This window comes from Elgaria multicarinata, chromosome 3 (assembly GCF_023053635.1).
Source record: "Elgaria multicarinata webbii isolate HBS135686 ecotype San Diego chromosome 3, rElgMul1.1.pri, whole genome shotgun sequence".
Classification (NCBI taxonomy): Eukaryota; Metazoa; Chordata; class Lepidosauria; order Squamata; family Anguidae; genus Elgaria; species Elgaria multicarinata.
In genome coordinates, this window is record NC_086173.1 from 72,376,029 (window position 1) to 72,392,099 (window position 16,071).

Here is a 16,071-nt window from a genome sequence, read left to right on the forward strand (position 1 = left end):
TCAGACCACTGGTCCACTACTCCAATATTGGCTTCTCTTTCAACCCATCAGATGGGTTGTCTTGTTTTATCCTCTGAGGTAGTTGTGGCTTTTCTTTTCCTTATATCTGCTGCATGAATAAATGCCTGAGGTTTGCTCCATTGTTTACACAATTCACATCTAGTTAGGGTATGTTAAAGTCAGGGTTAAAGCAACCTCTTCTGGATGCTTATACGGTGCACACTGAGGCAACCCAATCACTGACATTATTTTAGCAATATTCTGGAGTTTTCACTTGCCTGATCCAAGCAGCACCAATGAGACACTTCTTGAGTCTTTATGCTAAACAAAGGTGGCCCTTCATCTTCCCTATTCCACTGCTCTGAATATCCTGGGGCTGATTTTGAGAGTTGGCGAATACTGAGAATTTCTTTCTTCTTTGAAAGTGTATCTTCCGATTTTGTTCAGCCCTAGGCTACATACAATGCAACAGCTATGATTTCCCAGCCCTCTCATGACCAGGCCATCAGAGCAATAGTGGCGTGTGAACCAGGCTGTAAGTATTATCAGGGCTCTATCTGAATTCAAGTAGCTATACCAAATTATGCACAACTGGTACAGCTACTTGAATTCAGATAGAGAGCACTGATACTAATTAGAACCTGACTCACACACACCACCATGACTCTACTGCATAGGGAGGAACTTCCCTAGACAGAGGGGGAGATGTTGTACTCAGAAAACAGAAGATGACAAGCCCTCCCTAGTCACACGGAGACAGAACTATAATGACAATTAGTATTTTCCTGGAGGCTCCACGCATATCGAAGCATGTGTAGGCCTCCTTCAGAGCTTTGCAGCTCAATTCCCTATGCATGTTTATTCAGAAGTAAGCACCATCAGTATAGGCTGGTGGCTCAGATTTCAGTGGGGATTGATTCCATTCTAGGTTTCAGTCAGTACCATCCAGAACTCTAAAGGAGCTATCCAAGGTGCTGAACCCATTTTGGGGATAGGGATCAGCACTCTGGATATCTCCTTTAGAGTTCTAGCTGGTTCTGACTAAACCCCATAATGGAATCACAGCCCCACTGAAAAAGGAGCCATCAGCCTCCCATGAGCACCCTTGGTCAACAACAGCCACCCTTTCTCACTAACTTTCTTATAGTTCCAGAGACTTCAAAAGACTCCCTGATAAGAAACCCCTTCCACTTTAACAGATAGCAAATAAATACAAAAAGATGTCCTTCAAGGTAGATGTGCAAGGGTGCCTTTAGAGATTGCTTGTCTAAAACCATGTTTGCTCATAAGTAAATCCCATTTTACTGAATGGGGCTTACTTCCAAGTAAGATCTCTCAGGCGTTATCTTGTATTCGGCTTTCAACAGAGCCTATCAGTGACCCACTGGTCCCGCATAAAATTACCTCCTTAAACTCTTGTACGCTCCAGTGTTTACTCAGAGGTCAGTCTAACTGATTTCAATGGAGCTTGTTTATGTGAGCAGGCTTAGGAGTGAAGCCTTAGACTAAAGAAGGGCAAGGTGGCAATAGAACTAGCAGCACAATACCACCACCAATCTGATATCAGCTTTTTAACTCAGGAGGATTTATTGGCAAGGTCCTCAGTCCTTCTTTTCTAGGCTGCTCGTTGGCTTGTGCTGCATGCAGGCAGCACGTTCATAACTTTCAAGTGGTGGGGGGGCATGGAAAAATATCTTAATTAAAAGAAACTGGGCCTGTACTCATGTTACTGCCAATGCCGGAGGCTCCAATTTTAAGCTAAGCCATCTTTTATTGCTCCCTTGAGCACCATGAGAAAAAGCAACACATAGCACTGTCCAGGCCCAACAAGAAGACAGAAGAAAAAGCACTTCAGCATATCCAATGCTTCTACAATGCCCCCCTCCCCCATTACAATACAGTGGGAGCTGGAAAAGGTAGTGGCAGCAGTTGCGAAACTGCGCCCATCTGCTTCGGCTTCCCTACCCTGTGCATGAGTAGCTGACTTTGGCTGAAATAGAGGAAAGTATGATAAATGTAACCATTCTCGCCTTTTACAGATTAGTGACTCAAAGTAAGTCTGATTTCATGGTTGTTGACTCACACACACACCCTTCCCCAATGATTATCCCTGTAGTTCAATATATCGGTATTCACCAGGGCTCCCTGCAACCAGTATCTGCCCTCTGGCGACCGTAAGAGCACCACTAGAACATACCAAAGATATGCCTAGGGTGCTCCTTCCAGATGAGGCTTTTATCCTACCATCAGCCCTCCCTCATTCATAGAATTTCACAGGAGGTCCAGACAATGATCTCTTCCACGTGTAACCCTCCTGTGCTTTTCCACTGCTTGTTCTGTCTTTCTTCTTACCACAGAAAACCCACTGAGGAGAAAAAGCCAGAACAGCTGCACAGTGTCTTCTGATGAGTAGCAGTAGCAGACCTCTGTCTAGGAATCACCCCTGTCTGCCAGTCACTTTCTAACAGTGGCCCACTAGATGCCAGCAAGTTGGTTGTTGCTCGCGTTGCACTGGGTATTTTTAATTTGCTTGATGGTTTTTATTTCTTCTATTTTGTCTCTGATTTATTGATTTGCTGCTAGGTTTTTTAACGATACATTGCTAGACAAGATATATAGATAGATAGATAGATAGATAGATAGATAGATAGATATCAGTCAGTCAGTCAGTCAGTCGATGGCCCTCCCCTGTTGTTGATCTCACAATCCAGCATGCCAGCATTGGTCTTGGGATCAGGTTCTCTCAGAAATCACCCCTTCACATATGAAACTATCTGGAACCTCCACTGAGCTTCTGAAGTCCTTCTTGCAGTCCAACCTGGGAATGAGAAAGCAGGGCTACCCAGAGGGTTAATGGGCCCTGTGGTGCTGGGGGCCATACCACAGCCCCCCACAAGGACCCATGTGGGGGGCGGGACTCTGGGACTGGGGTCAACAGTACACTCAGGAGCTGAGGCAGGGGTGGGGCCTGCCGTTGTGGGGGCATGTGTTGTTGGGGGGAATTGAAATGCAAAATGTCTATATCCAGCATATGTACAGTATATCTGCCAATTTGAGGGTAACACTACATACCTCTGAGGATGTGGACGGGGTCTGTGAAAGCTTATGCCAGAATAAACCCATTAGTTTCTAAGATGCCACAAGACATGGAGGCTCCATCAAGTTGTCATGTCTACCAGCAATCTATATCTCTATCCTCCATGAATTTATTTTCATTTGTAAAGCCAACTAAGCTAGTTGGGACCGGTGTAAACGAAAGGCATTGTGGGTACAGTACATGAAGAAGCACACTGGGCCGTACTCTTCAAGGGAGATGAAGGTGTCTTGAAAGAAACTTCAGGCATTGGAAAGGATATGCTCAAAATCCTTTTTATCATACCTGGACTAAATATTCACGCCCCCGTTAATCTCTGATAACCCACTCTGATACAGCTATTCTATGCATATCTGCTCCCAAGGTGACTGCCAAAAATAACAGCATGTACAAAACCATTAAGTTGAAATCAGCCCAATATAGTTTAGCGGGCAGAAAATGCTTTCCTGATGATTCATAGAGAAAGTAATGTGTCCTGCACTTAGAACCACCTGCTTATAAACCTCCTTAGCTAATGGAACCCCCTCAGTGACCACAGTACCCCCAACAGCATCTTTGAGCAGGTGTCACATATTCCCTAGAAAACCCAGTTTGCGAAGAAGAAAGGAAAAGCCATTTGCAGCCATAAATGCCTGCCACAGACAGGACTGCCATGAGCCAACTCCAGAACAGGTCGGCTGGCTGACATTTGCCTGGCTTGGAACACTTTACCACCACCACTGCCTGTGAAGCCATTTTATTTTGCCCGGTAAATACAAGGTACTACAGAAGAAGTGCCATTATGCCAATCTAAACCACAGAAGTAGAACACACATGTGGATTCTATCCCGTTATAGAGCTGTTTGTTTTTGCCCATCTTACATAAATCCATCTTATGCTCAGCTTTCTTATATGCAGCCACATGTACTGGCTACTAGTCAATATGCCCGTCTGTGGAGTTTCCCTGGATCATAGTTGCCTGTTGATAGACACTAATGCAAGCAGTTGAGTATAACTGTGGGCATCACTGTCCAGCTTTTGGAAAGTTGTGCATGACTTCTGGATCCATGATATTGTGAAACTGTCAGTCATTGTAGTTGCTTAGTTCAGCCTATATCCATAAAAATGCACTTTGTGCCAATCAGTTCTTAGCCAAGAGCAATCTAGCATTTATACCACATTTGGCTCATTTACCAGCCATCTCAACTGAGAAGCTGAGGAGGAGAAACTCCACAATGACTAAATTCCCAATATTATTTGTCTGGGGAATCCTGGCTCAGAAAGGCCTTGCATGACTGTGCCTGTGGAGAAAAACTCCTCCTGGCTGCTGCCCACACTTTATATGATCTCTGAATAAACAGAGGGATCTAGTCCATACAGCTGCCAGGCACTAAATTCACACCTCTTCGAGTGGGATCCATGTTGAAAAGGCAATTTAGATCAAGTTTCATTTACAAGATAATGCCATCCATACAAAGACATTACTTCCAGAGCTGATGCACTTTGCTTTTATGTACCTCTTGCTTTCTTATAACCACATTTCTGACTTATACTCAAAGACGACACACATTTAAATGAAAATAAATCCCACTGGTTTCAATGTAACCTAATCTTGGCATGCTAACTTTCGGTAGGCACTGTGTACAGTTCTGGTCACCACACCTAAAAAGGGATATTATAGAGCTGGAAAAAGTACAGAAAAGGACAACTAAAATTATTAAGGGGCTGGAACATCTCCCCTATGAGGACAGGGGAAGTTACATCAACAGGGATCGTTTAGCTTGGGAAAAAAGAGGCTACAGGGGACATGATAGAGATGGACAAAATTATGCATGGTATGGAGAATGTGGATAGGGAAACATTTTTCGCCTTGTCTCAAAGTACTAGAACCAGGGGTCATCCCATGAAGCTGATTGGTGGAAGATCCAAAACAAATAAAATGAAGTACTTCTTCACACAGGGCATAGTTAAATTATGGAACTCACTACCACAAGTTGTAGTGATGGCCACCCATTTGGATGGCTTTAAAAGGGGGTTGGATAAATTCCTGGAGGCGAAGGCTATCAATGGCTACTAGCCCTGATGGTTGTGTGCTATCTCCAGTATTCAAGGCAGTAAGCCTGTATGCACCAGTTGCTGGGGAACATGGATGGGAGGGTGCTGTTGCACCATGTCCTGCTTGTTCAGCCCTGGCCAATGGCTGGTTGGCCACTGTGTGAACAGAGTGCTGGACTAGATGGAACTTTGGTCTGATCCAGCAAGGCACTTCTTATGTTCTTAGGCAGGGCATTTTTGGCAGAGGGATATTGAAATATGCCACCTCCAGCCTGCAATCTGTGGTGGACCATTCCAGAAAGGACACTCTATAAACAAATACTTCTCAATATGTAATTCACCTCTTACTTTAATTTGTTGCTGTAATCTGCCAAAGACAACCAAGCAAGCAGTGTTAACAAGAACATAGAAGAAGCATCCCTTTTTGCTTCTCTACATAAAACGAACAGAAAAGATCACTACATCCTGAGACACTAGAAGTATAAACCCCCACCAAACTACCATGAAAGATGGGTTGAGGAAATGTTGGAACAGGCAGCCTCAGAACGCTGGGCCATGAATCAAGGAAACCTGGATACCCTTGAGAAAATCTGGGGTGGTTTTCTGGAGCTACAGTATTTGTAGCACAGCTGCCATATGGACCGCACTAGCTTGGAAAGCCATGTCAATTTTAAGCCAGGGGCAAAATATATAAGCTGTGTTCAAAATATATGATGTATATAGAGTTGTGTTTTCCCCCCTCTTTCTTTTCTCAAATGCATAGGGATGGAGGGAGGGAAGGGTAGTGTGGCAAAAGAAAAGTGAAAAGAAGCAAAGGGCAAATGAGAGCCAGTGTGGTGTAGCAGAGTGTTGTGCTAGGACTTGGGTGATCCGAGTTCAAGTCCCCACTCAGCCATGAAGCTCACTGGGTGACTTTGGGCCAGAAACTGATTTTCAGCCTAACCTTCCTCACAGGATTGTTATGAGGATAAAGTGGAGAGGAAGAGAATTACATAAGTCGCTTTGGGTTTCTTGCAAGAGGAAAACAGGTGAGATAGAAATGTAATAATAAATAAAAATAAAAAGGGGTTATTTGTATGTGCATACATTTTTTAATTTTAAACAAAATGTTAACTATTATTATTATTATTATTATTATTATTATTATTATTACTTCAATACTGCCCCATAGCTGAAACTCTCTGGGCAGTTTACAACGATTCATAAAAATACAAAATACACTACCAGCGATACCATCATGCCCAGGAGAATCCACAAAAGATCAGGGTCACAAAAGGACCATTTGGCTACTTGCCCAAATGTCGGTGTAAACATAACCATGCAGAGTTTGAGCACCCTGTAGTGGTGGTCTGATGGCTTCACCACATGTCTGTTCAGGTCTAGAAAACCTGAAACATGTAACTGAGAACTCCACGTCCCTCCTCTCCATTCCAATAAGTCACTTAAACATGCAGGTAGAGGAAGCTCAACAGAGCAAAATATGGCTTTCCCCTCCCCAAACAGTGATGTGATGCTGGCCAAGGTATTCTCAAAACACCTGGATATTGTTCAATCAAGAAATAACTTCCTTGTTTTGCCAAGGGAAATAATACACGTTTGCCTAAAAGAAGCATTTTGCAGATCTAGCCAATAGTCGGAAGTGTGTGTGTGTCTGAGAGAAGACAAACCATTCTGTTTTGGTCAATAATAGTTTACGTCTCCAACCATTAATTAATTGAGCTGTTAACAAGACGCTGAGAAAATAAAGTGGAAATATTGCCCGGGGAAGCTCCAAGTGGCGGGTTCTGTTATCATTTATATATTTTTCTTCAACAAACGAAAAATGGAAAAGTCAAGCTGCTTTCTCACTCTCTTAGAGAGACAGAACAGTCTCTAACTCTTATCTCTTCAGCAGTATGTGCTAGCAATTCCTGACACTTTGCGACACCTGATGAATTAGCAACAATGGTCACAAACTCGAAATGAGAATCCTGCTGGCTTGCGCGTAAATCATACATTGCATGGTGCTGCACAATAAGACAATTTTGATGGAAAATCAGAGCGCAGAAGAAAAGGCCTTTAATATCTATCTGTTGCAATGCAGTCATTTTGTGAAACATCTTTTCCTTCAATACGTAACAGCTATCAAAGTGAATAAGGCATGTCGGTTTAACACTTTGTCGGCTCCCGTTCACCTGTACTATGATGTTTACAGCACCTTGGTATGCATTTCTGCAATGTTGCTGCAAAGAGAGGAAGGGGAGGGGTGCCCATGGTGTGTGATGGGAAAAGCTGAAAACCTTCAGGGTCTCTGTGAAAGAAATGGGTAATATTCATTATCTCATAGCCTCCTGACATTTTAGCCTCTTAGGATAATCTGATCCTGTGCTACAGCACTGGGGGCTTTGCAGAAGCAGCTTTCAGACTTCATTGACAACTTAGCAGCCCAGCTGCAAGCAGAGGCTAGTACAGTGTAGTAGTAATGGGGAGAGACGTCAGAGGCTAGCCGAGGAACCACCTCCAGGAGCTCAGTTACATGCAAAGCATGTGACAGCAACCAAGGCTGGAGCCTTCACTGCAGTTTCGTCAGAGGTTAAGGTACAAGTACAAAGCACACTTACAACTTCAATCATTTTTCCAAAGAAATCGCATGCCACTCCTTTTCACTCCAGACTTTAACCCTTGCACACATGCAGAGCAGAAGAAAGGCAGATACAAAGATTAAGAGCACCTCCAAGCAACAGAGAGACCTGCAGCAGAAAGCAAAGATCACCCTACCACAAATATTACACTGTCTAAATTATATATTAGCAATGATGCCACGTACATACAAATAGCTGCTTGTAACAACAGTTAGTGAAGATTCCCTTGCTGGGCAAAATTCAGATTTTCACTCACTGGACTTTTCAACATACGAACTTAGATTTGTCTATCCCCCAATTACACTTCAAAACTTATATTTAAAAGGCCAGATACACAATTCATCCAGACCCCACACAGCATGCAATAATAAAAGGTATGTTCTGCTTTAAAGTATGAAGAGACGACATAACTGGTTACAAATGAGCAGATTTCTTTATCCTTATAGAAGGCAGCCAGTGTGTTATGCAATCTTCTAGACACTTTTGTCTCAAAGCTATTCCCCCCACACACACACACACACCAAAAGCAAACATGCTTTTTATGGACCCCACCAGTTTCCTCAGTTGTTTTTCTGGCATCATGTAAATAAACCCTTGCAAGGCGGAAAATACGAAGCCTGCTTACAAAATATTCTGCCCTAACGTCTTTAATCCAGCTGTCAACGTCTCCTACTTAATTCTTTGCAAAGTCCCCCTCGCCAGCACTGCCCCATGACAAACTGGAAAGCTCCAGCACTGGCCCTAGAACAGAGGTGTTCAGACTACACTGAGTCTAGCTTGGAGCAGGTCCAGCCTGGTTCCCTCTGGCACATAAACACACACACACACGCACACACACCAGTGGCAAAACAGGCTGATAGAGAGCAGGGTACTGCTGCTTGTTTGGGACCCAAACAGAGCAGACTTTTCCTCTGTGCTCTTGTAAGCAACTAAATAAATAAACCCAAGAGGGAGGGAGGGAAGAGTGGAATGCACCACATCCCAAATCAAAGCTGTTTAGTAATCTCTGCTTATGAGAAAAACTGGAGGGCAACGGGGCGGGGGGGGGGGGGAGTGGAATCGTAACCATGGAAAACTCTTTGCAATTGCAACAGGCACCCGGCTTGCGAGAGATGCATGATGGTCTTGCAGCATTGGCTCTCTAGCCCCTCTCTGCTTCTCCCCATGGAAAAGAATGCAACCCGCTGCCCTTCCAGCAGGCACCCGCTCGTGACCAGGCGAGGGCTGCCAAGAAACCCTTAATCTGATTTTAACGTGCAACTCGGTCCAAAAGGGACGGAGATCTGCAAAGTTGATTATTTGTAGCAACTAACACACACACCCCTCCCTCACTCCAAAGCTGCAGGTATATAACCAGCAAGCCGCATGACTCACGCGTACGGCCCAAGAAATTAAAGCTCCCACCAGCAAATCCCTAAGAGAAAAGCGGTGGGAGGGTCCGGCATCCATCTATTCTTGCTGCCCCACAGTCTAGCTGAACGGCTGCCAGTCCTGCCTCCGCACGTTAAAGGGAGAAGGCAACAGCGGCGCTTCCAAAGCGCAAGCCCAAAGGAAGAAGCGCCGGGGGTGGAGAGCGTCCACAATGAATTAAATAAACACGTTCAAGAATGCTGCCCCCTTCACTTTGCCCTCGCCTGCACCTCCGACCTCTCAATTGCTTAGATCCAGAGCAAATAACCCCGACAGAGCAATCTGCGCTCGGACTGGAGGGAGGGGCAGAGGAGGAAGCGGGGGTCGCAGAACCGGTGCAAAAGCAAGAGGACTTGCTCGTATCTGGGGCGACAGCAGCGTGACCCACCAGTCCACGTGCGAGTGGTGCTGAAAAGTGTTCGGGCTCCTCGAGTTTCTCTTCCTTTCCCCAAGCATGCATGCGGCGGCGGAGGGGAGGGGGGCACCCGCAACTCAAACCTCCCCGTGGGAACGCTACTTCTTCCTCCCTTCCGCCGGATCCTCTCTCTTTAAGTGCGGCATGGAGAGAGAGGAGCACAGACGCAAGCCTCCTCCAGGACTGTCGGCTGCAGCCTCCCTCGTTGCTCGACCCTCAGCCGGACCGCTGCCTGCCTGCCTGCTCTGTCTGCACAAGCATGCAGCCCCACGCTTCTCCGTCCTGTCTGGTGCCTGAAGGAATCCCGGCTGCTGAACCCGCACAGATCCAGGCTCTCCAAGCCCTTGGATGCACTGGAAATGTGCGTATCAGGACGGCCGTACATCCAGCTCGTTCCTCGTCTTCCTCTGCCGGGGCAGGAGAAGGGATCCGCTATGGGGAAAGCAAAAGTCCTTGCATACGCACCCCACACGCACAGAATACACTTCCCGCTCTCTGAAATTGGTGCGGGACTCAGCGGTGCCTATCAGGGCTCAGTGGGCACCAGAACACTTTCTTCTGTTCCGGGCATCTTATGGCCCAGACTTCTAAGTTGGGTCGAAGCTAACCCAGCCCCTCTGCCCCACACACACACACACTCATTCCCGGCGCCCCAGATCCCGTGCAGCGCGGATGCGGCGTCCTTCTGCCCCAAACTCTAAAGCATGTCAGATCGGAAGAATCCCTGCAGCCCACACTCCCGGATCGGGTCCCCCCGAACCCCAGATTTCGGATCCTAACACCTCCCCCACCCGCGCCAAATCCTTAGCATATAACAGATCGCAGGTCCCCAACTGTAGATCGGTCCCGGGTGCCCTGTGACCGAGACCCCCCGGTGCATGGTGGAACTGGGGTTCCTGCTGCTCCCCAGGAGCACAGTTCCCCTTCGCTCCAGACTCCCCCCCCCCTCGCGCCGCCGTCCGTCCGTCCCCGCTGTGCATTGGAGTCCCTGCGACTGCTCAGTGCGTGCCAGATCCGGACGTGCTGTGTGCGCCTCGAGGCTGGGTCTCGCCGCTCAGAGCCGTACCTGGCTGTCGGCGAGATAGTTGAAGACGAAGGAGGAGAGCTCTTCATCCAGAAGCGCGCTGCAGTCCGGCCCCGGCTCCGCCATCTTCCAGCTCCTCCGGCAACGGCACGAAGCAGCATGCGGCAAGAGCAAGCAAGCAGTCAGGAACCAGCCGAGCCGGGCAGCCGGCGGGGCGGGGCCTGGAGCCCGCCGGTTGGGAGTGGGCGGAGCCGGGCAGCCAAAGGGGAGGAGCCCAGGCGGCGGGAGGCTCGCCGGGGCTGGGCTTCGGGACAGTGGCGGCGCAAGCAGCCGAGAGCCCGGAGCCGGTGCTTTCGCGCGCTCTGCTGCTTCTGCGAGCGCCGCGGGGAAGGGGAGCGCTCGTGCCTCGCGCTTTCCAGGGCCGGAGAGGGCGAGGCAGCCGCCCGAGCGCGCGCAGCTCCCGACGGGAAGCGAAAGAAGACGGCGCGCGCGACGGCCTGGAGCTCGCCTGAAGGTCTCGGGGGCGAGCACTGAGCCGTGAGGCGGGGTCCTCCTGCCTTCTTCATGGGGCAGGGACTCTTCTTCTCCCGCTCCGCTCCGGTGTCGGGGGCTTCAGCCGGCCCGGTCTAGCAATTGCACTTCCTGACCCGGAGCTGGCCGCAGCCTCGTTTCTGTTCTCGTTTCCGTTGCTGCAGAGCAGAAGGCAGTTCTACTTGGCACAAAGCGCAACATGCATGGGGGAGGGGGAGGGGGAGGGAGCCGAGCAGGAACAGCCCCATGTCAGCTCGGTTATTGATTCCCCACCCCCCTCCCCTCCACCCGCCGCTAGTCCTGTGTACTGTCTGTCCATTGCAAAGCGCCGGCAGTTCGCAAGGACTTCCTTTAGCGTGCCTTATTCGACTTCACTGAGAAGACAGGAAGCAGAAGTTGAGCGCCTTTCATTTGGGGTTAGGAACCCATTCGTGGTGGTTGGGCAACGTGGACATGCTTTCCTATGAATCATTTCCTTATAGTAGTGCAGTCAGGGGAAGACTTTGGGGCACTGGTCAACGGTCCCACTCAGCAGAATTGGGCAGAAAGGCCCCCAAATGCAGCAAGTCTGACTTACCACATTTTGAACCAAGTGGCATAATGCACATTTTCATCTAAAGGGTTGGCGGGGGGTGGGGTGCTGGTAAGACCATGAAGTCCGAAGTCTAAAATTACTTAACTTCACCAGTATTCCTTAAGATCCAGGGTCTCTATCTATCACACACACATTAAAATCTTCACTTGATTCTTTCAACGTCTTGCTACCCTTGCTGCCAATTTGAGCCAGTAATTCCCACCTGCAGCAGAGATGTGAGAGCTAAACCAGCCAATCTACTCAAGTGGGGGTTCAAGTCCTGCCAGCTCACTCGGCCACAAAGAAGCATCTGTTACGCCGGGAAAGTTGAAAGTAATCAGGTGTGATATTAGCCAGCTCACTGTGCAGCATGAACAGAAGATCACCATGTACATGGGATGGAACATTGGGTAGACCTGCTGCGCGCATTGTTCACGCCGATGATGTGAAAGCTGAATCTGCAGGCAATGCTGCCGAACAGTCTCCCATTACCTCAGTACAATGCATTTTCCCCAGAAACTCATTTTGAAAGGCCTGCTGAGCTGACACATTGTGGGTTCGTAGGTGTGGAATCTGAGCAGTAACTCTTCTCCCCCTCTCAATCAATATGTTAGACTAGAACATGAAAAAGAAACACAATGGTAGAAAAAATAAAAAATCCATTATTACATACAGCTTCAGGCTAGCAGTGAGAACATGCTCCCTTGAAAGGTGAAAAATAAGCAATTTAAATGCCCTAGGTGGCGTTTCAGTAGGGTCCTCGCTAAGCTCTATGATCCTATGCTGTAAGAGTTAGTGTAGAATAGGAGCTGAGAAACTGAGCCTGTGAAGTCTCCAAATCTCACGCTGGCCACAAATTTGGCCTTAACCAAACCACTGTTACAAAAGGATGATAACATGAACCTACCTATTTATTAATTTTGGATTATTTATTAACAATACTTGTATACTGCTTCTTATTTAAAACAAATCCTGAAGTTTACAAAAGAATAATAATAAAAAAGACAAGATGCATACACAAAAGTATTATGAGACTGATACAAGCAAAGCTCATGACTGGGGGAAAGCCAAAGCGAACAGATACATTTTTTTGATAAATGCCTAAAACACACCAGCATTGAAGCCTGATGTACTTCAGAGGGGAGATCATTCCACAGGGCGGGTGCCACTGCAGAGAAGGCTTCTCTCCATGTGATCATCAAATGGAAATCCATAGGCTAAGTATAGACATCAGGGCTTCCCATGAAGATTGTAGTGACATAGGAGGTTGCTATAAGGGGAGATACTCCTTGAGGTCACATGGTTCTGAGTTGCAACTTACTATGACAGTTATAAGGATTCCTGAGATAATATTTGTGATGTCTTGGACACATAAATCTGTTTTATTATGAAATTGTTTTGGTTTTTGAGAAAAGGCCAGAAGCCTTGATACACCTGCTCTGTATGTAGGCCTCTGTATGTAGTTTGGTTCTTGTAAGTGAACTGCATGATGGAATTGGAATAATGTATGTGCCTGAGTGTGCTGTAATGCTAAACTTGTTATATCCAGTGGAATTTTAGCATGCTTTTAGAATGTTTTAACAATGTATACTATGTTTTTAATCAGTATTTTATGTATTTTATACTTACTGCTGTTCGCTGCCTCGATCAGAATGAAGAGGCGGGTAAGAAATAAATTATTTTTATTATTATTTTATTATTATTATTATTATTATTATTATTATTATTATTATTATTATTATATCAGCAAGGAAATGCTATGGAATTTCTAAGTGTCAAGACTTTGATATAGTAGAAGACAAATAAGTTAGCTTGATAAGGAGGACTGCCCATCCAGGTCAATCTGACATTGACTGAAGAATTATGGGCCATCTGTTGATAAAATATAATAAATAATTTTTCTTTGTTTTGCTTTAGAACTTTGCTAACTGCTAATTTGTTAAGAATGCTACTATGTACAAATATACCTGCTTTTCACACTACCAGTTGAGTAATTCTTTGTCTGTAGGACTTTCTCTATATAGCTGTATTATACTCAATAAAACAGAGTTGCCTTACAACCAAAGTGGATTTTTATCTTTGATATTATTCACACACAACTACTTGCAGTTCAAGGTTAGGGCTGGTTATGGATGCTATAGCTCCTTAAACTGGGCTGTAGTGCTGTTCCCTATTCCCTCTCCAGCTCAATCATCTACTTCGGACTCAACTTCCCTGTCCTCACTCCAACCCATCCGGCTTAATCTACCTTTTTTCCTCCTTCCAGTAGCCAGAGGCCTTGTTTCTAGGCCAAGCAACTAGGTGTAACAGCAGGTGAAGAGAGAGTTCAATTGGCTCACATTTAGCACTACACAAAAACAGGTGGTTATGGCAAAAGAGAAGACTCCACTGGGGTGTAAACAAATAATTTATTGAACTGTTAGGAATTTTAAAAAAATCTAAGGTATATCTTGTTATATGATTATTAGCAGACAGAGACAAAGGATAATTAGAAGAACTTGGGCAACACTGCTTGGCTAGATTATAAAAGCATTCTTCCTGTATTGGTTAATGAAAAATCTGGTAGATTAAATATATCGTTTTAAGGTTATTCACCAAAGGAAGCCAAGTTTGGATACCTATTTTACTTTATATTATTATTATTATTATTATTATTATTATTATTATTATTATTATTATTATTTTGAAGAATAGCATAGCATGAAATGTGTGTATGTTGAGGTGTGTGTTGCTGTTTTTAAAAATCCATTCAATACATTTTGGAGAGGTCTTTCTTTTCCCTCTTTTGGGGCATTGCTGTGGAATGTAACTCTCATCCTTTCTTCCTGTCGTAGTTACCCCTAGCATTGCCAGGGGTGGGCAGCTTCAGAAGCTAACTGTTTAGTACCTTGGTAAGCGGACTCATGTGGTCAGGGCACAATCAGAGTTTTGAAATCTGATTTAAGTTGCTTCCTCCCACTTCACCCATCCCCTCCAGGGGGGGATCTACACTACTGCTTTTAAAGCGCTTTACAGCACTTTGAAAACGTTGTATATGCAGTGTGTCCTGAGCCCCAACAGTTGTCAAAACTGTTATAAAGTGCTTCAAAGCGCTTTAAAGCAGTAGTGTAGATTCCCCCCCAGGACACACCATTAAGGCCCCACTCAGCTTGTGTTAGCTACTAAGGACAGATTGCAAATACCAGTGGAGGCAGGTGGCTCCGATTTCAGTGGGGCTATGATATGGGTTCAGCACTTTGGACAGCTCCTTTAGAGTTCTGGCTGCTTCTGACTGAAACTCAGAATGGACTCACAACTCCACCGAAATCAGAATCACCAGCCTCCACTGGCATACATGTTTCCTGCAACTGTTTGTTCAGTAAAACTTTCCAAGGCATCTCTCTGGTTTCAGTGACTCTCCTCATTGTATCATGCAGTAAATAACATGCAGGGGAATAAATGCTGACAGGGTTGGTCCTTAATTCTGAAGAGACCAGATTTTATATCACCTTGGGCTATGTTGGCAGTGAACCAGAAGCTCAAAGCTTGATCCTTATTGACATATAAATGCACATAGTCATTAGACTTTCTTTTATGGTGCACTATGCTGTGCTTATAACTACAGGAGAAGTGGCTACTGAATATTTTGTACACCCGAGCAGAATGCATGCTGAGCTAACTTGAAGAATGCAAAGAACCATCCTTGTTCTTACCCAGGGCTTAGTTTTACTGGCTGGCTGCTAGCTGGTGTAGGGAATGCTTTCATGTTTCAGATGCAGTTTGCTCTTGCGTTTTATTGCACATAGACTAAAAGTTTCTTCTGAAGGAATTAATGATGGGTCTGAAACCCTCTTGATGTCATACCTATTTGCTTATCCAGAGCAATTACAATGGAAAGAGCATCCTTTGACAATGCAGGCAGCTGAATAATTTAATTAGTCAATATATAATTGCTCTGAGCAGTAGTGCATGCGAGCAATTGAAGCTAGATCCCCCTAGAAGCCCATCAGACTGTCTATACGATAGTGATCTGGATAAAAGGATTATGCTGCTAAGAGATATGCACTGAGTTGCATTGTGCTCAGGGTTCCATGGTGGGGAGTGAATGAAATCGTTTATTGTCTAACTCCAATAACAATAGAATCCTGTCATTTATCTGCTCTGTTCTTAGCTGTTTAGCATGATCCTTAGTTCTTTAGAACTTTTATATATCACATTTTTCATATAATACTTTCTCTGTCATATATTGCATTTCCCCCACTTAATATGGTGATCATAGGGAGCATTGACATCCTCTGGTCCAGTCCTCTGTTTGGAGGTAAATACACCTACACCACATATTAACATTTTTGGCCTACAGAATAACTCAAGGCACCCAAGCTATAATGT

The 16,071-nt window shown here is 45.6% G+C and overlaps 1 protein-coding gene across 3 annotated transcripts in view; it reads right to left on the minus strand.

Moving 5' to 3' along the window:
- PPARGC1B (PPARG coactivator 1 beta) overlaps nucleotides 1–10,790 on the minus strand; it is a 135,049-nt gene extending 124,259 nt beyond the window's left edge. For all 3 annotated transcript variants that reach the window (XM_063120577.1, XM_063120576.1, XM_063120578.1), the window contains exon 1: nucleotides 10,641–10,790. In XM_063120577.1, the coding sequence (XP_062976647.1) occupies nucleotides 10,641–10,724 (84 nt within the window). In that variant the 5' untranslated portion in view covers nucleotides 10,725–10,790. The remainder of the gene's footprint in view (nucleotides 1–10,640) is intronic.
- Nucleotides 10,791–16,071: the final 5,281 nt, after the last annotated feature.